Source organism: Arachis duranensis, chromosome 4 (genome assembly GCF_000817695.3).
Source record: "Arachis duranensis cultivar V14167 chromosome 4, aradu.V14167.gnm2.J7QH, whole genome shotgun sequence".
Lineage (NCBI taxonomy): Eukaryota > Viridiplantae > Streptophyta > Magnoliopsida > Fabales > Fabaceae > Arachis > Arachis duranensis.
In genome coordinates, this window is record NC_029775.3 from 116,264,282 (window position 1) to 116,283,329 (window position 19,048).

General features: G+C 32.6%; 3 protein-coding genes across 3 annotated transcripts in view; 1 reads left to right on the top strand and 2 right to left on the bottom strand.

Annotated features, from left to right (window-relative positions):
• Positions 1-9,353: 9,353 nt before the first annotated feature.
• Positions 9,354-10,025, bottom strand: LOC107486283 (protein DMP9-like). The gene has a single exon (XM_016106832.3). It carries the CDS (start codon positions 10,023-10,025, stop codon positions 9,354-9,356), a length of 672 nt encoding a protein of 223 aa, XP_015962318.1.
• Positions 10,026-11,162: 1,137 nt separating this feature from the next.
• Positions 11,163-15,314, top strand: LOC107486707 (granule-bound starch synthase 2, chloroplastic/amyloplastic). Its single transcript, XM_016107270.3, has 8 exons — positions 11,163-11,894; positions 12,128-12,548; positions 12,716-12,780; positions 12,925-13,002; positions 13,104-13,214; positions 13,291-13,335; positions 13,793-13,966; positions 14,043-15,314. Exons 1-8 carry the CDS (start codon positions 11,580-11,582, stop codon positions 14,997-14,999), a joined length of 2,166 nt encoding a protein of 721 aa, XP_015962756.1. The 5' UTR covers positions 11,163-11,579; the 3' UTR covers positions 15,000-15,314.
• A 319-nt stretch (positions 15,315-15,633) lies between these two features.
• LOC107486706 (defective in cullin neddylation protein AAR3) overlaps positions 15,634-19,048 on the bottom strand; it is a 3,703-nt gene continuing 288 nt past the window's right edge. The window contains exons 2-9 of the mRNA XM_016107269.3: positions 18,731-18,863; positions 17,917-17,968; positions 17,432-17,507; positions 17,244-17,326; positions 16,684-16,780; positions 16,381-16,426; positions 16,010-16,101; positions 15,634-15,932 (exon numbers count right to left, since the gene is read on the bottom strand). Coding sequence (XP_015962755.1) covers positions 15,634-15,932; positions 16,010-16,101; positions 16,381-16,426; positions 16,684-16,780; positions 17,244-17,326; positions 17,432-17,507; positions 17,917-17,968; positions 18,731-18,863 — 878 coding nt within the window. The remainder of the gene's footprint in view (positions 15,933-16,009; positions 16,102-16,380; positions 16,427-16,683; positions 16,781-17,243; positions 17,327-17,431; positions 17,508-17,916; positions 17,969-18,730; positions 18,864-19,048) is intronic.

A 19,048-nucleotide genomic window follows, 5' to 3' on the forward strand; every position in this document is an offset into this window, starting at 1 on the left:
AATAATTTTATTATTTATATTTTAAAAATAAATTAAATAATATATTTATATATACTAATTTTAATATATATTTAAATGGTTTTAGTATTTTACTGTTATTTAAAATTGAGTTACTGAGTAACTGAATTTTGTTTATTGAGTTAATTTTGTTTATGATTTTTGTTAGTTGGATTTTGTTTTTAGTTACGAACTTAGATGTTTGAAGTTGTTTGTGAACTTCTAATATTAAATTATGAATAATTTATGACATGAAATTATGAAATTTTAAATTTTATTAAGTTAAAAATTATTGAATTTGTATATTTAAAACTATATATAAGTTTTTTTAACAATTTTATTTAATATTTAATTAAATCGGTTGAATTTCGGTTGAACTTCGGTCGAACTAGTAAACTATTAAACCAGTGATTTTACCAGTTTATTGATCGGTTCGGTTCTCGCAATCTTGAATTAGGGTGTATATGATCCAGTCCGGTTTGAAAATCCGACCTGGACCCGAAGGATTTTGGGACATGATGGCCTGGATCTGAAGTGGCCCGGGACTGTCCCTGAAAAAAAATGAAATCAGATGGAGGAATAAAACCGGGGCCGGGCCGTAGCTCGGGTCACCTGTCCCCGGCCCGGTGAGGATCATAATTTCTAAAGTGTAAACAATGAACTAGGGCACGCATTCACTTTACGCAATATGCAAGCCTCATTGCCTCACAAGCCCTCTTCCACACACCCTGCCACAATGCCATGCACCCTCAGAGCTCAGTCCCCTCTTAACCCATCCCTTCAGGCACTGACGGCGCTGCCACTAGCCTTCCCGTCGCAGTCCTCTCTGTGCCTCTCACCAGCCGTCGCAATCTTTCTATTTCAGCCCTCTCTCCGTCTCTCAGCAGCCACCATGACAGCATCCATCACCGCTTCCCAGCCTCGAAGTCATGATGGTGGTGCAATGTTTCTCGGCTTCCAGTGACAACATCCCTCGACGACGACGATGACAATTGCAAACGGTGACAGAGCTTCTCTGACCCTCAAGGGCTGAATGACGACGACGATGACTGCTTCTACCGTTGGTCGTCTTCTTTTTCTCTTCTCTAGTCCCTGTTCAAGTTCAGGTAAATAATTTTTATTTTGAATTTCTGATTAGGGATTTGATTATTGAAATTTTTTATTAGAATTTGACTATTAGAATTTATGATTGGTGATTTTGATTATTGGAATTTATTATCAGGGTTTTGATTATTGGAATTTCTTATTAGAAATTTTGATTATTGAAATTTATAATTAGGGTTCTGATTATTGGAATTTTTTATTAGAAATTTTGATTATTATTCTGATTAAGTGTTTATTATTCTTCTTTTTTCAGTATTTGATTATTGTTCTGATTAAGTGTTTATTATTCTAATCAGAATTTTGATTATTGTTTGGCTCTTGATTATTGAAACTTTTGATTAGGTGCAACTTTGTTCTTCCTGTTTCAGTGTTTTGTTCTGATTTTGTTCTAATATTTCGGTTTCAACTGTTGCTTCTGAATCACACTTAGCTTTAGCATTGGTGGACGTATGCTTGATGTCTTTCGCAGCTCTTTGTCACCATTAATGGCTGAAACTTTGATATGCACTTAAAGTTGGTTGTGCCTTTCTAAACAAGGAGTTGAAAATCAAGAGTTTGATCAATTTGATAGTAGTAAGAAGATTATTGAAGGTGCATTTATAATATTTTTATTATTTGTGACTTAATTATTTGAAGTAATAATCTCTTATATGAAAATGAGTAATTTTATATGTTTTGTAGCTAGGTCTTACTAATGCATCTATATCACAAGGAACAAGTTGACAATATTAATAGCAATTGATAGATAATGACTATTCTTCTTTGGTTAATGATTTGTGTTATAAAGACTATAAGTTAAAGTTTTATGTTTAGGAAGTACAAGATTTTAGACTAATGCATAATATTTTGTATTATTTGTATATGACTTAAATATTTGGTGTTATTAGACAATGTTAGTATTGATTGTGGTTATGCTTTAATTTTGAAGAATGGTTGGCTCTTATGATATTTTTTTAAGTGAATTTTACCATGTGAATTGTGAAATAATGGTTGGAGATTTTCACATGTTAAAAGCCCGGTTTTATCCGGTTTTCACTCAATTCAAAGATGTATAGATTTTATCGGGTCTATGATCGGATTAGAGTCTAAAAAATAGACTCAGTATATATTTCAAGTCGAGTCTAGATTAGGACAAACCCGGTATGACCCAGCATAACATTGAAAAATATTGTTTGCAAACAATATATATTAATATCTAAATGCAACCATATACTTAATTAACGTTTAATTTTATTTTTATTATTTTTTATTTATGTTAAAATTATCTTTAAGTGTTAATTTTATCCAAAATATTAAAAATAAAATTAAAAATATTCAGCAATAACTTTGATATAAGAAAAATTCTTGATAAATTTTAGTATTTTTAGTAATTATTTGATTAGTATAAATACTAAATTATCTTTAACAAATAAATTTTATTAATTTATGTGTGCAATCTCTAAAAAATGTAGGTGTAACTGTATTAATTTATGTGTATAAAATTCTAATAAATATACATACAAATTATATGTATCTATCGCGCAAAATTCTTATAAATATGAATGCAAATTATTGCTGACTAAGTGCTGTTAAAAAATAATAATATTTACTGATCATATAATATTGATTTTGATATAATAAAAAATATTAGAAGCAAAATTAAATATTAAAAATATTTTTAAAAATTTACAAATATTAAAAATAAAATTATACTTTATCATTACAAAAAAAATATGTCTATCAATAGCCTAATAGGTATATATGCCGCTTCTAATAGCTAGTCCTTCTAGGTGTGAATCAGCATATATGTAGTAAATAAAATAAATAAAATAAACAATCTATATATGTTAAGTTATGAAAGAGCACAATGAAATTCTTTTATGATGCAAGAAAAAATTATGTATGTGAATAAATGGTCATTATTGCCTCATGTTAATTAAAATGCCTGTTGTGAATGATTCGATCTGCATGAGAATATATAGTTTCTTTAATTAGCTTCTTGTACGTTTTAATTAATATATAAGAGAATATATTATATAAAAATTAAAACAAACAAAAATATTTTATAATGATAAAATAATAGTTGAGACTTGAGACCCTTTTCAAGTTTGTAAGACGTTACTAGTCTAGTCTTTTGTACTTCTCTTTGCTATATAACCTATAAGTCTTTATGTCTATCTCTTTTGAAAAGACATATATATAGTCAGATTGAAAAATCATACGAAAAATAATGGTCTAATGTCTAATCCCAAATTGGTGGCTAAACGTGTCATAAATGTATACCTAACTATCTGGATTTAGAAATTAATTTCTTATTAATTGTTTTTCCCTATACGTATATGTATAGTTATAGCATCACTGAGTCAAACACGGTAACAAATGACATTGGCGGTTGAATTTTCAAATGATCATATGACAATTGAAGTCAGTATTATGACTACAATCATTTCTCATCTAGCCCTTTTTTTCATTGTTTCGGAGTTTGGTTAATTAATTAGTGGCTTAATTAAATAAATGTTTTATTTGCAGAATAAAGTAATTGGATTGAGTCTCCAATAAGAGTTGTATGTCTACTCCGCACTTCTCTACTACGTGCAGAAAACGTTTATGTAACTTGGAATTTTCCTTTTTTTTTTTAAGTAGTCTTCAAAAGTTAGAAGTACTTGTATAATTATCATATACTATATTTAAACCGTGTTTTACAAATTTCTTTTATTCAATCTTCAAAGATGTATTAAATTCTTGCAAGTATTAGATGTTCCAATCTTAATTTGTGTATGTAGTAATTTATTAATTAACAATAAATTTTTAAATAAAATTCAGACTACAATAAATTAGTTTTTAGTCGTAATACTATATTAGAACTGAAAATGATGAACTTTATTGAACTCGAAAAATTAGTTTATAAAGTAAAAAATGTCAGTATAAATTATCTAAAAATAATTTTATTTAAAAGATATGATACTTATAATATCTAATTTTAAAAGAGTATCATAGCAATTATATTTTTTATTATTATTGTAAACAGAAAATGTTATAAATCAAACTCATCTTGATTAATTAAGGTCAAGGTCCTTATTACCAAAAATTAAACCCTACTGGTGAAGATTGTCATCTCTTATATCTCTCCACAAGAGTCGCATATATAGCATTTCGCCATTATCCTATCCTATCTACTATTAGTTCTCCAATCTCCACACACTTAATCCTTTGTCTCTACTTCAAACAAGTTACATCATGCGTGGGACAGATATAAATTTATTATTTTTTTTCCTAGAATTCCTAGTAATATAAGTGGTAAATAGTAATGTACGTACATAGTACTAAATGCCTGGTGGGTGGACACCTACTTAAGTTTTGCTACGGTGACCTCTAATTCAGCAATTAACTAAAATCTTGTTTTAAATTTTTGAATTGGATTCATTAGCCATTAGGTGTTTGTCCCACTTTTAGTTACGTATCTAACACATATTATAAATTTAACATCTTGTTATTTTTGACATATACATAGTAAAATTAAACAATATCTAAAAATATATATGTATATTATTTATACAATGTTAATTAAGTTTTGCATCAGAGGCGTCAAGTAATGATACATAGCCCTATGAATTAAAGAAAGTTATATAATTTTTTATATTAATTATGTTAAATTTATACTAAAATCAATTATTAATATAAAATATACATAAATATATGTATTATATATAAATATATGATAATTAATTTTTGTGATTAATTTTAGTATACAAATAACATTTTTATTTTTATACAACAAAAATAAGAATAGTACCTAACTGCGCAATATGATTATTGACCTAATAGTAATTCAGTTTTCCTATATTTACTTAGCTAATTACTCACCTTTATTCATTATTGAATAAAGCATGAGAGCTAAAGAAACTAATCCTTAATAAATTTTCTTCAATGATAAACAAGATTAAATTTGTTAAATCATCTAACCGTTTTTTACTATTAACTTTAAACGAAAGCAATTATACGTGAATTTTTACCAAAAAATAATAAATCTTAAAAAATATTTCTTCAACGATAACTACACGTTTTTTTCCGCCGTGGCGGTGGTATTAGTATTGGTGTTGGCGGCGGCAGTGGCGGTGGTGGTGACAGTAGAAGTAGCATTAGCATTCTTTGGCAAGGATGGGAGAAATCCGCGTCTATGGACTGGAAACAAAAGAAACAAACTTGAGCAAAGAAATCCAACAACAAGAACCAAGGTTCTCATCACTTGCTCCATATCATCCACGTGTTTGGGAAACAAGCAATCGATGACTCTCTGATCGGAGAAAGCCATTGCCAAGAACACCACCATTGACAACACGGCGTGCAAGACGTCGGCGAACCCTAGCTTGTACCTCCTACCGCCGATATAGCCGCGGTGGTTCTGCACCCACAAACCCTTGGTGGTCACGAATCCGTAGTAGACCTTTGTCTTGTTGTTTCCCTTGCTATCTTTCGCAGGTTGCTCGACGCTGTCGGTGAAGCAGGAGAAGAAGCAGAAGAAGGAACAAAAGACTAAAGCGAAGATCATCATGGTTACACTAAGTGATGAACATTGCCCGGATTTGTAGATGGTTGGTATGAGTGCCCCAAAAACTAGGTTAGTCCCTGTTGGTAAGAAGTTCCCAAGATTTGAGGCGGTTTTGAAGGTTGTTTGGATTCCCTTTCCAAGGGTAGTGTCGTTTGTGTCCTCTAATGTAGGGTCTTCATCATCACCATTGGAATTAGGGTTATTAGGGTTACTAGTGGGATTATTGGGATTGGAGTTACCATTAGCAATGGGTTTTTTGGGACTATTATTGTTGTTTTCTTGTGGCTTTGAAGTGGGTTCAGGATCAGAGGGTTTTGATGTTGGTGAATTTGAACCACTTTCTAGATCTGGTTGCAGCTGGTTATCACTATCCATTTATGTTTTTATGGATATGGATTTGTTATTCTAAGAAAGTATGTGATGATGAGAGATTAACAACTAAGTAATAAGGGTTAGTTCTTGAAATTATTGAACAATGATGGAGCTAAGGAAGGGTGAGAAGAAAACTTAGAGATTGGGCAATGTATATAACAAAGAAATGGGAAGTGAAGGGCTTTTATAGAAGTATTATAGTTTGAATATAATTTTTGTAGTCAAAATAGCTAGCTAGCCATAATTAAGAAGCAGATATATTAGATATATTGAGGAAGAATATAATTTTTAAATAATGATTGATATATTTTATTTATATATATTATCTATTTGTACCTGATATAGTTATATATGCTACTGATCAGTTTAACTAAGAAAATAAATAAATTTATTATACCTTAATGTTATTTAATATTCATCGATATATCTTATATAAATATATATAACACAGTTCTATCATGATATATCACTAAAAATGTAACTTATTAGGTTTTTTTTTTTCAAAAATGTTATTTATATACTAAAATCAGCTGCTAAAATTAACCACCAATATATTTATATATAAATATACGTGTGATTTAATTTATTTTCAATGTGTATTTGTATTTCAATATATATTTTATACTAGTAGCTGACTTTGATAGCTAATTTTGGTATACACGTAATATAACTCTTTTTTTTTATGGTATCTCACAATCCAACAAGTTAAGAATTAATCCGTTGACGTACTGATGAACTCCATTTAAAGGTTTGTCGCTCGCCAATGGTTGTTACACAATGCGAGATTCAAACTCTCTGATATTTATTTAAGTAAACTACTGAATTAACCACTATACCAACTCAATTTGGTTAAATATAACTTATTAGTTAAATTTCAATTGTTATCATTAATGCCATCATATCTATAATCTAAATTAAGGCTGCGAAAATCTCTTCTCAACTTGAATGGCTGCTTGAAATATTCCATCATTATTGAGCATATGTATATTGCTGTGAAATGTTCCATCATTATATCCATCGAGGCAGTTGAGTATTTATTGAGTGAGAAATTTTGTATGTATATGGAATATCAATTGAATTGTAATATAAGCTTATTAATTAATAATTTATATATGTCTTTAATTCAAAGTATCAATTTGTTTGAACTAAAATTAACCTGGTATTATATGAATACAGTGTCTACCAATTATACTTAGCTTGTTCCTCCTATCTTAAACTATTTGTGAACACTTCTAATGAAATGTTGAATATCTCTACATATAATTATTCAGCAGTCAATAATATATAACACCAAAATTCATATATAACTCCATGCCACTACAAAATTAAACGTTGTGGTCCACATGCAACCATACAAATTTGAAGTTGGATAGTATTTAATGCCATTAAGACTGATGACCAGAGTCTTTCTTCGATATTTCAGAGGAAGAAAAATCTTTTGAATTGAAACAAATCCATATGCATGGCAGTTTGTTTGAGCTGATGAATAACCGTTAGAATAATCAAAATATTTGACTTATTAATTCCAAAATTTAATGAAGATGCTTATTCAAAACACGAAATTAGCTAGTCAGACTCCAATGCCAGATTGAATGAAAAAACATGTTAAATTTCAGTTTAATTTTAAGATGTACTCTGTAAAGAGAGCAAAGAAGAGTAATAGAATGAAGGAAAAAATAATAATAATTAAAAAATAAATCCTCTCTCCAATATGGACTTAGAAATTTTCTTTTGAACTAGTCAATATGTAAGGGTAAGGCTATGCCGTGGCACCTTGCACTCAACTAGTTTATTAGTGACACAATTGTACTTATTTCAAAAATTCATACTGCATGAAAATAATAAAGAAAAATAGAAAGATATATAAATCAACATCATTACTTGATAATCATGCAATTGACCGAATGTTGATACTTGATATATTCCAGTTCTTTGTAGTTTTCAAGTACTCTATACGAAGCTTTCATTTTATTTATTTCACTAAAAAGCTTCAATTATTTTTTATGAATTTTAGATAATGAATTTCTTTAAACTAATTTTTGGGTTGAGTTTGGCTCATTTTGGGGCAGAGCTATTGAACTTGGTTTAGAGAAGGACCCAAGTTAAGATTATTAAGGGGATCATCAATAGTAAGAATTAAAATTTACTTTTTCGTGTTTAAATATATATTAAGCATATATTATATACAACATTATACACACATATTGTTTAGTAGTACTTTTATTCTTTAGCGTTTCTTCCCATAATTCTTTAGAGCTTTGTATCCTTCAGAGCTTCCATTATTACCACTATTCTTATTAGAACTAATTACGTAAGTTTCTAATATGCCAATGTTTCAATTTTGTATGGTGAGATTGACTGTACCTAAATTTTTACTATTTTGCATAAATAAACTCTTTTATTTTGTGAGGGATCTTCTTTATGTTTTGAGAGATATGTAATAAAAATTAAATTAACTAATTATTAGATAGTTAAAAAAATTATTATAGATCAAATTTAATCTCACACCTTTTTTTTTTCTAGAAAAAAAGACTTAATAAGAGCTGATTAATAAAGCCTACATTTTTTATCAATAACTATGCTATATGTATATTAAAAATTATTCGCTAAATCAATTATCAATCAATTTAAAATATATGTTAAAATATAAATATATATTAAAAATAAATTAAACAATATATATTTTTATATACAAACACATTATGACAAATTTTTAGTTTGCATATATTATTTTTGTTTTACCAATTATATTACATATATATCAAAAACCAACACTGCATATAAAAACAAGTATTTAGCAATTTATAAAACAAAATTATTAAATATATTTAATTATTCATTTATTACAAGTTTGATTACAGTTGTTATTAATTATTTAGTTAAAAAAATTGTAAACTAATATGTATAATTATACACATATTAACTAACTTGGTGAATAGTTTAAAGCTTAAATAAAACCAATTGCTGGCTGCACTAAATTAACAAATTCATTCTAAGTAGTATACTAGTATTTAATGATTACACATCTTGATATAATGATATATCATATATACATTGATATATAACATAACACAGACACAATGAATCTATAAGGGTTGAAAGTTGCATAATGTTTCTGAATTATGATTAAGCAAAGGACATTCTCGTTCTAAATTAAATATTTATTAGGGATCAAATATTAATCCGCCAAATAAATTCAAAAACCAACCATTAAAAAAAAGAGCAATATTATTCTTGTTCTTTAGCCCTTAATTTATAACAAAATATAAACATGAATATGATGTAGATAAAATTAAAGAAATAACTACCAAATCACAAACAAATTATTACTAACACAATAACAAGTTTCATATTACGCAGACATGCATCCAATTCCACGTCTGAAATTGGGAAACACAAGAAACAAACCGCTACAAATTACTCCCACCATTAGCGGAAAACTCTCCATGACTTGATCCATGTCCTTTTCATGTCCGGGGAACAAGCAATTAGTAACCCTATGATCCGAGAAAGCAATTGCCACGAACACTAACACGGACATGAAAGCGTGCACAAAATCCGTGAAGGAAACCTTGTATTTCTCATCCTTTGGCACTTGAACCGGAATCCCCGGTTTGAACACGGACAGTCCTTTCGGGGTCACGAAACCATAATAAATGGTTCCGTCAGGCCCGGGAAAACTGTCCGTGAAGTGAAAGAAGAAGCATGAGAGTGAACATATGGTTAGGAGCACGTGGGTCATCATGCTGTGCACGTGACTGCATTGTCCGTTCTTGTAGATTGATGGAAGGACCATCTCGAATGTGAGGAGTGTTCCCGTTGGGAGGAAGTTTCCGAGTAATGAAGTCTTGTTGAGTGTCTTCTGGACACCCTTTGCCATGATGGCACGGCGATTCTTCGGGACAGCCTCTGGAGGCATCACCGGAAGAGTGACTGGGCCGGAAGAATTGCGTGTATCATCATGGGACGGTGCTGGAGTTGCATTGTAAACTTTGATTCCAACTTCCTGTTGGGTTGGTTCCATTTTTTGTGTGTGTAAGTGGATGAATTTAATTGAATCCAATGATGAGAATTGAGAAGAATAGAGAAAGGAATTCTAAATTAAGAAGAGTTTAAATACAGTGGAATTTACAAATTGAGTTTGAAACACTTGAGCGGTTATTGGCGGTTACTTAAGTATATCATCTTTATTACTTGTTTATAGTTATTGATTTCTTCTCATCACTTCTAAGAAGGAAATAATGATTTATGAGAGTAGAGTGCTTTGCTAATTGTTGATTAGGCACATTAACCATTCAAACATAAGGACAATGCAGGAAACTAAATAGAACGAGGTGATGATGATCAGGGATATAAAACCACGTGATAAGCGCTTGCTCTATAGTAATAAGAAAAAATTGCTCATGCCACTAAGAAAGAAAGAAAGAAAAAAAAAACAAAACCACAAAGATTATAGGTTTGAGTAGGAACATGTGGTATTAAGTTAGGTTCTAGGCAATACTATAAAATTTTACAACATGCCAGAAACGTGATTTTGTCATTAATGAAAAAGACGAAATGATTTCTTTGGATTTTCCAATCTACTACGCGGAAATCTTGCATCTACTTGGGCATCGACATCTAAACCACTTAAAGTAATCTACTTGTGAAGAATGTATATTCAAATTTTGTTATTTCTACTGTTTAAAATCAATAACTAAAAAGAATTTAATTTTGATATCCTATGTGTAAAATGTTTTATACATTCGTTCTATTACATTCGGCTTTTTGAATGATCATTTACGTGATCAATATAAAAGTAGTTATTTTTGTTAATATAGTATTACATAATTAGATACACGTATAAAACTGTGTTGACCGTGTATCAAAATTAAATTTATATATTATTACCTAAAGAATAGAAATTTGATTTATGTTATCAATATCAGAATGAACTACTTTAATCATACGTAACCCTAATAAGATGGCCAATGTCAAACTAACCTTAAAAGTAGTTTCTTTGGGTTGAAATAGTATTATAGATGGTTGGTAAAATAAAATATAAAAAATTTAAAATGTATAAAATCATTCAAGATGATTCTATGAAGTAACTTTTTACAATTCAGACAACCGTGGAAGATAGAAGAACTTTTGTTCATTCAGTTCTACCAATGAATGGTGAATCACTGAATCTTTCATGCTGGTCCCCCTTTCTCATATCAATGAATTTCACGTTTGAAATTCTCTCTCTTCAATTTCTAGCTAAGATTCTCAATCACAACTCCAAAAATATTTGCTTCAACTCTTCTGTTCTAAAATTGTCAGCGATTTCCAACCTCAAACTCCATGAATGTTCCCATTCTCTTGGGTCCACTTTCCATATTCCACAATCCAATTAACCACTAGATTTTCATGCTTATTCTTCTTTTTATATATATTGGTTGGTTCCTCCTCTGCTCCTTCACTTCCATGACAAAATTACAAAAGTCCTCATCTTTTGCAAAATCCCTATCTGGGTTTTTCCCATCACTCAGTTATAGCATTGTGCATGCACCATTTTCTCTCAAAAACTTGTGTTGATTGATTACTTTTCTTTCTGATGATGGCATCATTGGGATCTTTGCCATTTGTATTGGAAACTAATGTTGAGTCTCTGGTGCTGCTTGAGACAAGAAGCAGCTACCATTCTCCCCGGTTTCCAGTTTGTGGCATAAAGGGTTCATGTTTTGGGCATTCTGAAAGGTCGGGGTTGTGTTGGTGCAAGAGGGTGTTATGGAGGAGTAAGAAAGTAAGAGCAATAGCTTGCAAGAGTTTTGGGAAAGATGAGTATGAAGATGGATCAAAGGATGTGGTGCATGCCACTATTGAAAAGACGAAGAAGGTTCTTGCTTTGCAAAGGGACCTACTTCAACAGGTATATTCTGCTTTATCCTAAAGTAGTGTTGTATTTACTCTATCCGTTTCAAAATGTCCGTCACTTTGAAAACTCAGTACACTCGCAATTCAATGTATCTAGATATATTTAGTATGGATGTACCAAGAGTACTATATATGCTTGTTTGTTCATCTAGAAGGCTAGTGTAACTATGCTTATGTTGTGCTTCATAGCAAATGTTTACATGGCCAATCTCAACTCATCAATTGCAGATTTCAGAAAGAAAGAAACTAATTTCTTCCATAGACAGTGACAATATTAGTAAACCAGAAGGGGACGGTATTTCTTATGAACATGGCACCAATGGCAGAAGCCATTCTTTTGAGAACCAAAATGGTAACATTCTAGGCATTTATGGAGGCTTTAATGAATCTAACCAGGATGTTAGAGTCCCGCCTCCTGAACCGGCTTCGTTGAGGCTGGATTCACTACCAGCCTTCTTTACAAATGGAACTGAGAACTCAAGTCTGAAGGTTAAGAATCAGGATGGTGTTATTGAATCAAGTTTGGAGAATATCACTGATGAATCTAATGAGATTGGGAGTGAAGGCGAAATACCGCATCCTTTGGCTGGGACCAATGTGATGAATGTTATAGTAGTTGCAGCAGAATGTGCTCCCTGGTCAAAAACAGGTAACTAAACCTACCCACCCTATACCAATTTTGGTGACTTTTAATAAAAATATGTCTATATTTTTTAAATATAAGATGTTATATATGTTATATTGATAACTGCCTCAAGACCGAAAATACAAAGATACGAAGGACATAAACTTATAGACTTTTATGTGAGTTAACAGGTGGACTTGGAGATGTTGTTGGTTCATTACCAAAGGCTTTAGCTAAGCGTGGACATAGGGTCATGGTAACATGTTATTCCCTTATTGAACTTTACTGAATAATTGAATATAACAAATTATTAGAAGAAAACTTAATCTTTGAATTTGTACCTTGCCCATTGCATAATATACCATGTTCTTCTTCTTCTTCTTCTCTGTTTTCCTCTCAGGTAGTTGTGCCTCGGTATGGTAACTATATCGAACCCCAAGATACAGGAGTACGAAAAACATACAGAGTGGATGGTCATGTATGCAGCATCTGCTTTGTTCCTATTGATTGTTATTTTTCAATGTGTTACATTGGTTCTACTTTGAGGGTGTTGTAACCTTCCAATTTTTCACTCTACAGGATATGGAAGTAAGATATTTCCAGGCCTACATTGATGGTGTAGACTTTGTTTTCATTGAAAGTCCAATGTTTCACAATCTGGAGCATAACATATATGCAGGAAGCAGATTGGTAATAATATATTTTTCCTTGAGAGTCACTGTCAAGTATTTTACACATTTAACTCACCTTGCCTTTCATCTCACAGGATATTCTAAAGCGCATGATACTGTTTTGCAAGGCAGCTGTTGAGGTACATAAACTAAATGACTTTGTCACTTGGTCAATGTTTATTTATGGGATAATTCTAACAAATTGAAGTCTTTTAGCACATTAGAATACTGTATTATGATAATGGTTTGGTCTTTTAACTAGAGATTAGGATTTAATTAAGAGAAGGGGAAAGAAAAATTATTTCTAAGGCAGATCCCTAACCCTTCATGTGATCTCGGTCAGACTAGAGAATATTAGTTGAATTTCTGATAATGAGATTCAGGATGCTAGTGATTTGAAGGAGATTTTGTTTCTTCTTTAAAATGAAGAAAAGAATACTAGATTGTGGTCTACAATCTGTCACAGCTTGAAATCATGTGTGTGAAAAGAAGATAAAATAGAAAATGACTAGTACTGATTTTGTTCTTGAAGTCTTCACTATAGCTCTGATGCGTTTCTTTGAATATGAATAATAAATCAAACTGAAAAATTCACAGGTTCCGTGGCACATTCCATGTGGTGGTGTTTGCTATGGAGATGGAAACTTGGCTTTCATAGCAAACGATTGGCATACTTCATTGCTGCCAGTGTATCTTAAGGCATACTATCGTGACCAGGGTTTGATGAAGTACACAAGATCAGTTCTCGTTATTCATAACATAGCTCACCAGGTTCAATCTCTATCTATATATGTCTATGTTAAGAAGATATTTGACACATTAACACTAACTCTTTCTTTCCTTGTAGGGTCGGGGTCCTGTTGATGATTTCTTCTATGTTGATTTAGCTGAACACTACACAGACCTTTTTAAACTATATGACCCCATTGGAGGTGACCACTTCAACATTTTTGCAGCCGGTTTAAAGAGCGCAGACCGTGTTGTCACGGTTAGCCATGGGTATTCATGGGAGCTTAAAACTTCTGAAGGTGGTTGGGGTTTGCATGGGATCATCAATGACAATGGATGGAAACTGCGGGGAATCGTGAATGGAATTGATAACAAAGATTGGAACCCTAAGTTTGATGTTCACTTGAAATCGGATGGCTACACCAACTACTCCCTCGAGACACTGCATACTGGAAAGCCTCAATGTAAAGCCGCATTGCAAAAGGAGCTCGGTTTGCCTGTTCGTGAGGACATTCCGGTAATCGGTTTTATCGGAAGGTTGGATCCGCAGAAAGGCGTTGATCTCATAGCCGAAGCGGTTCCTTGGATGATGGGTCAGGATGTGCAACTAATCATGTTGGGATCTGGAAGACCGGATTTGGAACAAATGCTCCGGAATTTCGAGAATCAACACAATGACAAGATCCGCAGTTGGGTTGGTTTTTCCGTGAAGACTGCTCATAGAATAACTGCAGGAGCAGACATATTGCTCATGCCATCAAGATTTGAGCCATGTGGATTGAACCAACTCTATGCCATGGCTTATGGAACAGTTCCTGTTGTGCATGCTGTTGGAGGATTGAGGGACACAGTGAAGCCTTTTGATCCCTTCAATGAAACAGGACTTGGATGGACATTTGAAAGTGCAGAATCAGGCAAGTTGATACATGCATTAGGGAACTGCTTATTGACCTATAGAGAGTACAAGGAAAGCTGGGAAGGGCTTCAATGGCGAGGGATGACACAAGATCTTAGTTGGGATAACGCAGCGCAGCAGTATGAGGAGGTGCTTCTTGCTGCCAAGTACCAGTGGTAACTTTCTGGCATCTCTACTCTACCAGAAAGTTCTGATCAAAATACGAAGATTATCCAAGTTGAATGGCTATCGTGTCTTAAATTGTTGGTTTTGGGAAGGAAAATGAGGAATTGTGTATAGGATACAGTCAAAGTCATGATGGAATGGATTAGGGTAAAAGTTTTTGGTGTTCTAAGGATTTTATAACAGTAACACAACAATTTCATGCACTGTTTAAGTATCATACTAGTGTTTACAAGCTCAATTTAACTTGTGTGATAGCAAGCAAAGTTGATTTTCAAGGTACTATGTTAAGTTCTATACAAGTTCCCGAAAGCACTTATCTCTATTATATCACAAATATCAGTATTAATATCTAACTGCAATAATCCTAGCACTCTGTCTAGCCTAAAGCACATTACAAAATGTTAACAACTGCAATATCATTGGAAAATTAAGTCTGGTAAAATCAAAATCATCATAATCAGTTTACTGATTTATATTTATCATCAATTTCAATACATGAAACAATATAGAGAAATGAAACACAAGACATTTTATTGATTTTACCAAAGGCAATGGATCATCAATTAACACTCGCCAGCACAACTTGCTAAGCCACACAACTACAGGAACAACCTTAAGTTAAATATTTCTATCCCGTGAACTGCACATAGGAACTAGCCGAAAATAGTCCTGCAAATCCCTTCGATAGACAACCTTCAACAGCACACGGGGACTTAGATGAGCACAAGGGACTGTTTTGTCTACTCGTTTCCATACAGTCCTCTGTTGTATTCCCTGGCGGATTGTCCTCCCAATCCACTGTATCATGAGCTCTACTTCTTTTACAGTTTGAAGAAACCAAGTCCTCAGACATATTTGAATATTCCATATTACTTTTCCCTGTGTCCTCAGGTAATTTCCGCTTCAGGCTGGAAATACTTCTTGGTTCTGACAGATTTATACATCGGTGAATGAGACTCCTATTACATACATAAGAGAATGACTGCAACTATAAATAAGCTCACCAGGAAGTGTGTCCTTGAAAACACATGGCTTGGATTCTGGATCACCACAGTTACAATGAAAGCTGGAATTATCATAGCATGATCCTGATATGCTGCAGGGTAATATACTAAACAATGCTGGTTAGGAGATGCCAATATATATAACAATATACAATGCCTCTCTCTACTTTTAGAAATCAGAATTACAACTGGAAACTTTAATCGGTAGTAAGTATCAAAAATAAAAGGAGGGTATTAGAGAAGTAAATGGTATCATATATCAGAAAAATAAAAATGTAAAGGGTATCAGTTCATTCGAGGGGATATCTTAGAGAATCATCAAAATTCTCAAAAGATTTAAGATGCTTTGTTTGGATGTAAAGAAATCTAACCTGTACATATGCTCAACAAAATCATCTATTAAAACAGGCCAAGCACCTGCAAGAGGAGAAAAGGAAAATGAACATTGCATCAGAATCCAAGCATGATTGCTAATCCCCCACAATAAAATTCCTCTAGATGCAACTATCCAGATAAACTCCCATGCAGCATGAGAGAAGCAGAAACAAAATGTTTAAGTAGATAATTAGATACTGTTGTAACTAGGACTTAAAATTACATGACATGGGGACATGTATATGCATATTTATATTGGCATCTCTAGATATTGTAACTAGCACACAATGAGATAGTACCTTCAGGATCATACCCGTCCAGATTATCACGTGTACACCAACTAAAAGCTAGAACCTGCTGCCAAGTATCCTCGGAGATGTTGTACCGTTGATTTTTCTAAATAAAATGTAATATATTATCATCCAAAAAAAGAAAAAATAACACAAAACTACTTCTTAATCAGGTCCAATCAATTTAACTCAGTAAAAATGCCCAGGCTTTCATTTAAATAGGCCAAAAGTATGACAAACCCTGAGCCCAAGTCCATTTTCCCAAATCTACAACCAATTATAGATCATAAAATTGATCATTTTTAACAACACATCCTCATAGCTAACTGATTGAGTTTTACGAAAGATTTTCCTATTTCAAGAACAGATGCAGTAAAGTTGCAGCCACATCATGCACTTTGGCCAACCTTAAATACAAGAGCCTTGCTTAATGCAACCATTAGCCAATAAGTATTTACAGTTTACACTACAGATCATTCAACACACCTTCTAAACTGAATCCTAACACTTCCCTCTGTCACTAAAGAAAGCACCACATAAGCTTCACAGTCGTCTAATAATTAGGGTACCTTAACAAAGTCACACCATTGATGAAGCAGTGGAAAGCGCCCAGCAAGAACTAATTTCCAAGCAGTTACTGCCCTGCTTACAGCTGCAGATTATCAAAAAGAGAAGAATGTAAGGATTTTGCATACTGATTCACCACCATAGGCAATTAATACAAGATTATGTCAAACGAAATGACCGGGCTACTTACAAATATTCTTTTGACCATTCTCGCGACACATGAAGAAAACAAAATCATAGAACCGAGTGAATTCTGAAAAGTCTGCCTGGCGAGAGGAACAAATGAAGCACATGTTCCAATTGCAAGTATCAGATTAAAGATTAAAAATGCAAGAAAACAAACAGAATCTGAGCGCTAGAATGCTTTGCATCAGGCTATATATCTGTTTTTTCCCCCTTCTGTCTCTCCCTATAACAAAATTACTTGAATTTCTATCATTTGAGAAGTATCAGCACTGGATCCAGTCCAGTAATCGTAATAATATATTCTTTGGTGTCTTACGTATGTGCATCCTGCTACTATGTTTCTTAGAACATAAAATTCTTTTTTTTTCCACTTTAATTGAGAAAAGAAATTGCTAAAACCTATTTGTGCAGTTGTAGACACAAAAATATCATTGGATAAAAGAATACCAAATTGCATAACTGAATAATGTCAAAGAAATCAAAACTCACCACCAACTCCAACCGTGACATGAGGATTGAAAGTTCATCAAAAATTGTTGCCCTGAAAATTTTGGCACATTAAGAAAGTTAAAGATAGAAAAAGAGAGATGTCCACTTGTTGCAACTCTTGTGATTTTAGCTATACTTGGATTTCACTAACCTATACATGGTAAAGGAGTGACATCAATATTCACATGACATTTGATAAGCTGGAATGGAAAAGCAACCATGCTCACTTGGAAGTAAAACTAAAATGCGGATTCAAAACCGCACAAGATCCATAGACAACAGCCATGATTAAACTAAAGCCTTCATTAATTTCATTATAATATAAACCGCAAATTCTAGAATTGTGAGCCTAGCTTTGCTTCAAATAGCTAGAATTGTCCGAGCTTATCACATGCCTAACTGATGTAGAACTTAACACGCCCTCTTCGCACGGAGAGTTTGGCATTTGGAGCGTAAAGTTTGCAGAAGCAGACATTTGCAAGTAATCCAACATAAAGCAAACAATAAGTTTTGTTACCAATTTAGAATTATGGACCTGACTCAATTCTAAAAGCAAGTTCACAGGAGAAGGCTATTTGGCCATATTCCTAGACGATATCGATATGGAACTTGTTAATTACAAAAGCAATCATCAAAAAAGGAAACATAAAAGCGTATAAATTCACTCAATTGTTTAGAGCTTCACACATTTATCTGATGTATCAATCCAAATATCATCATCACCTACACAACTGAATGAGCACTTCCAGGTTCCAACACCAATTAACATGAAAGCAATTCTCATAAGCTGCACACACAAAAAAAAGATACTCACCCTGTACTAACTCTGGACTCAACCAACTTGGAGAGCTGTGTCAATGCCTCCCTTGAAAGCTTAGCTTTCTGAATGTCACTGTCCTGCCTGTACCCTTCATCTCCAACAACAAATCCATGTCCTAATTTTATATCTGTACACCATAACCAACATAAAAATAAAAACAATAATCAATCAGATAAATAAAAGATTAAAAAGATTAAATCTTGTTTGCCTACAGAAAAACATAGCTTAATTCTCAAATTTCAGTTTTTTCCTTCCCATTTTCCAAGATAGCCAAAATGAAAATAATAACAACAATAGCAACAAGAAGAAGAG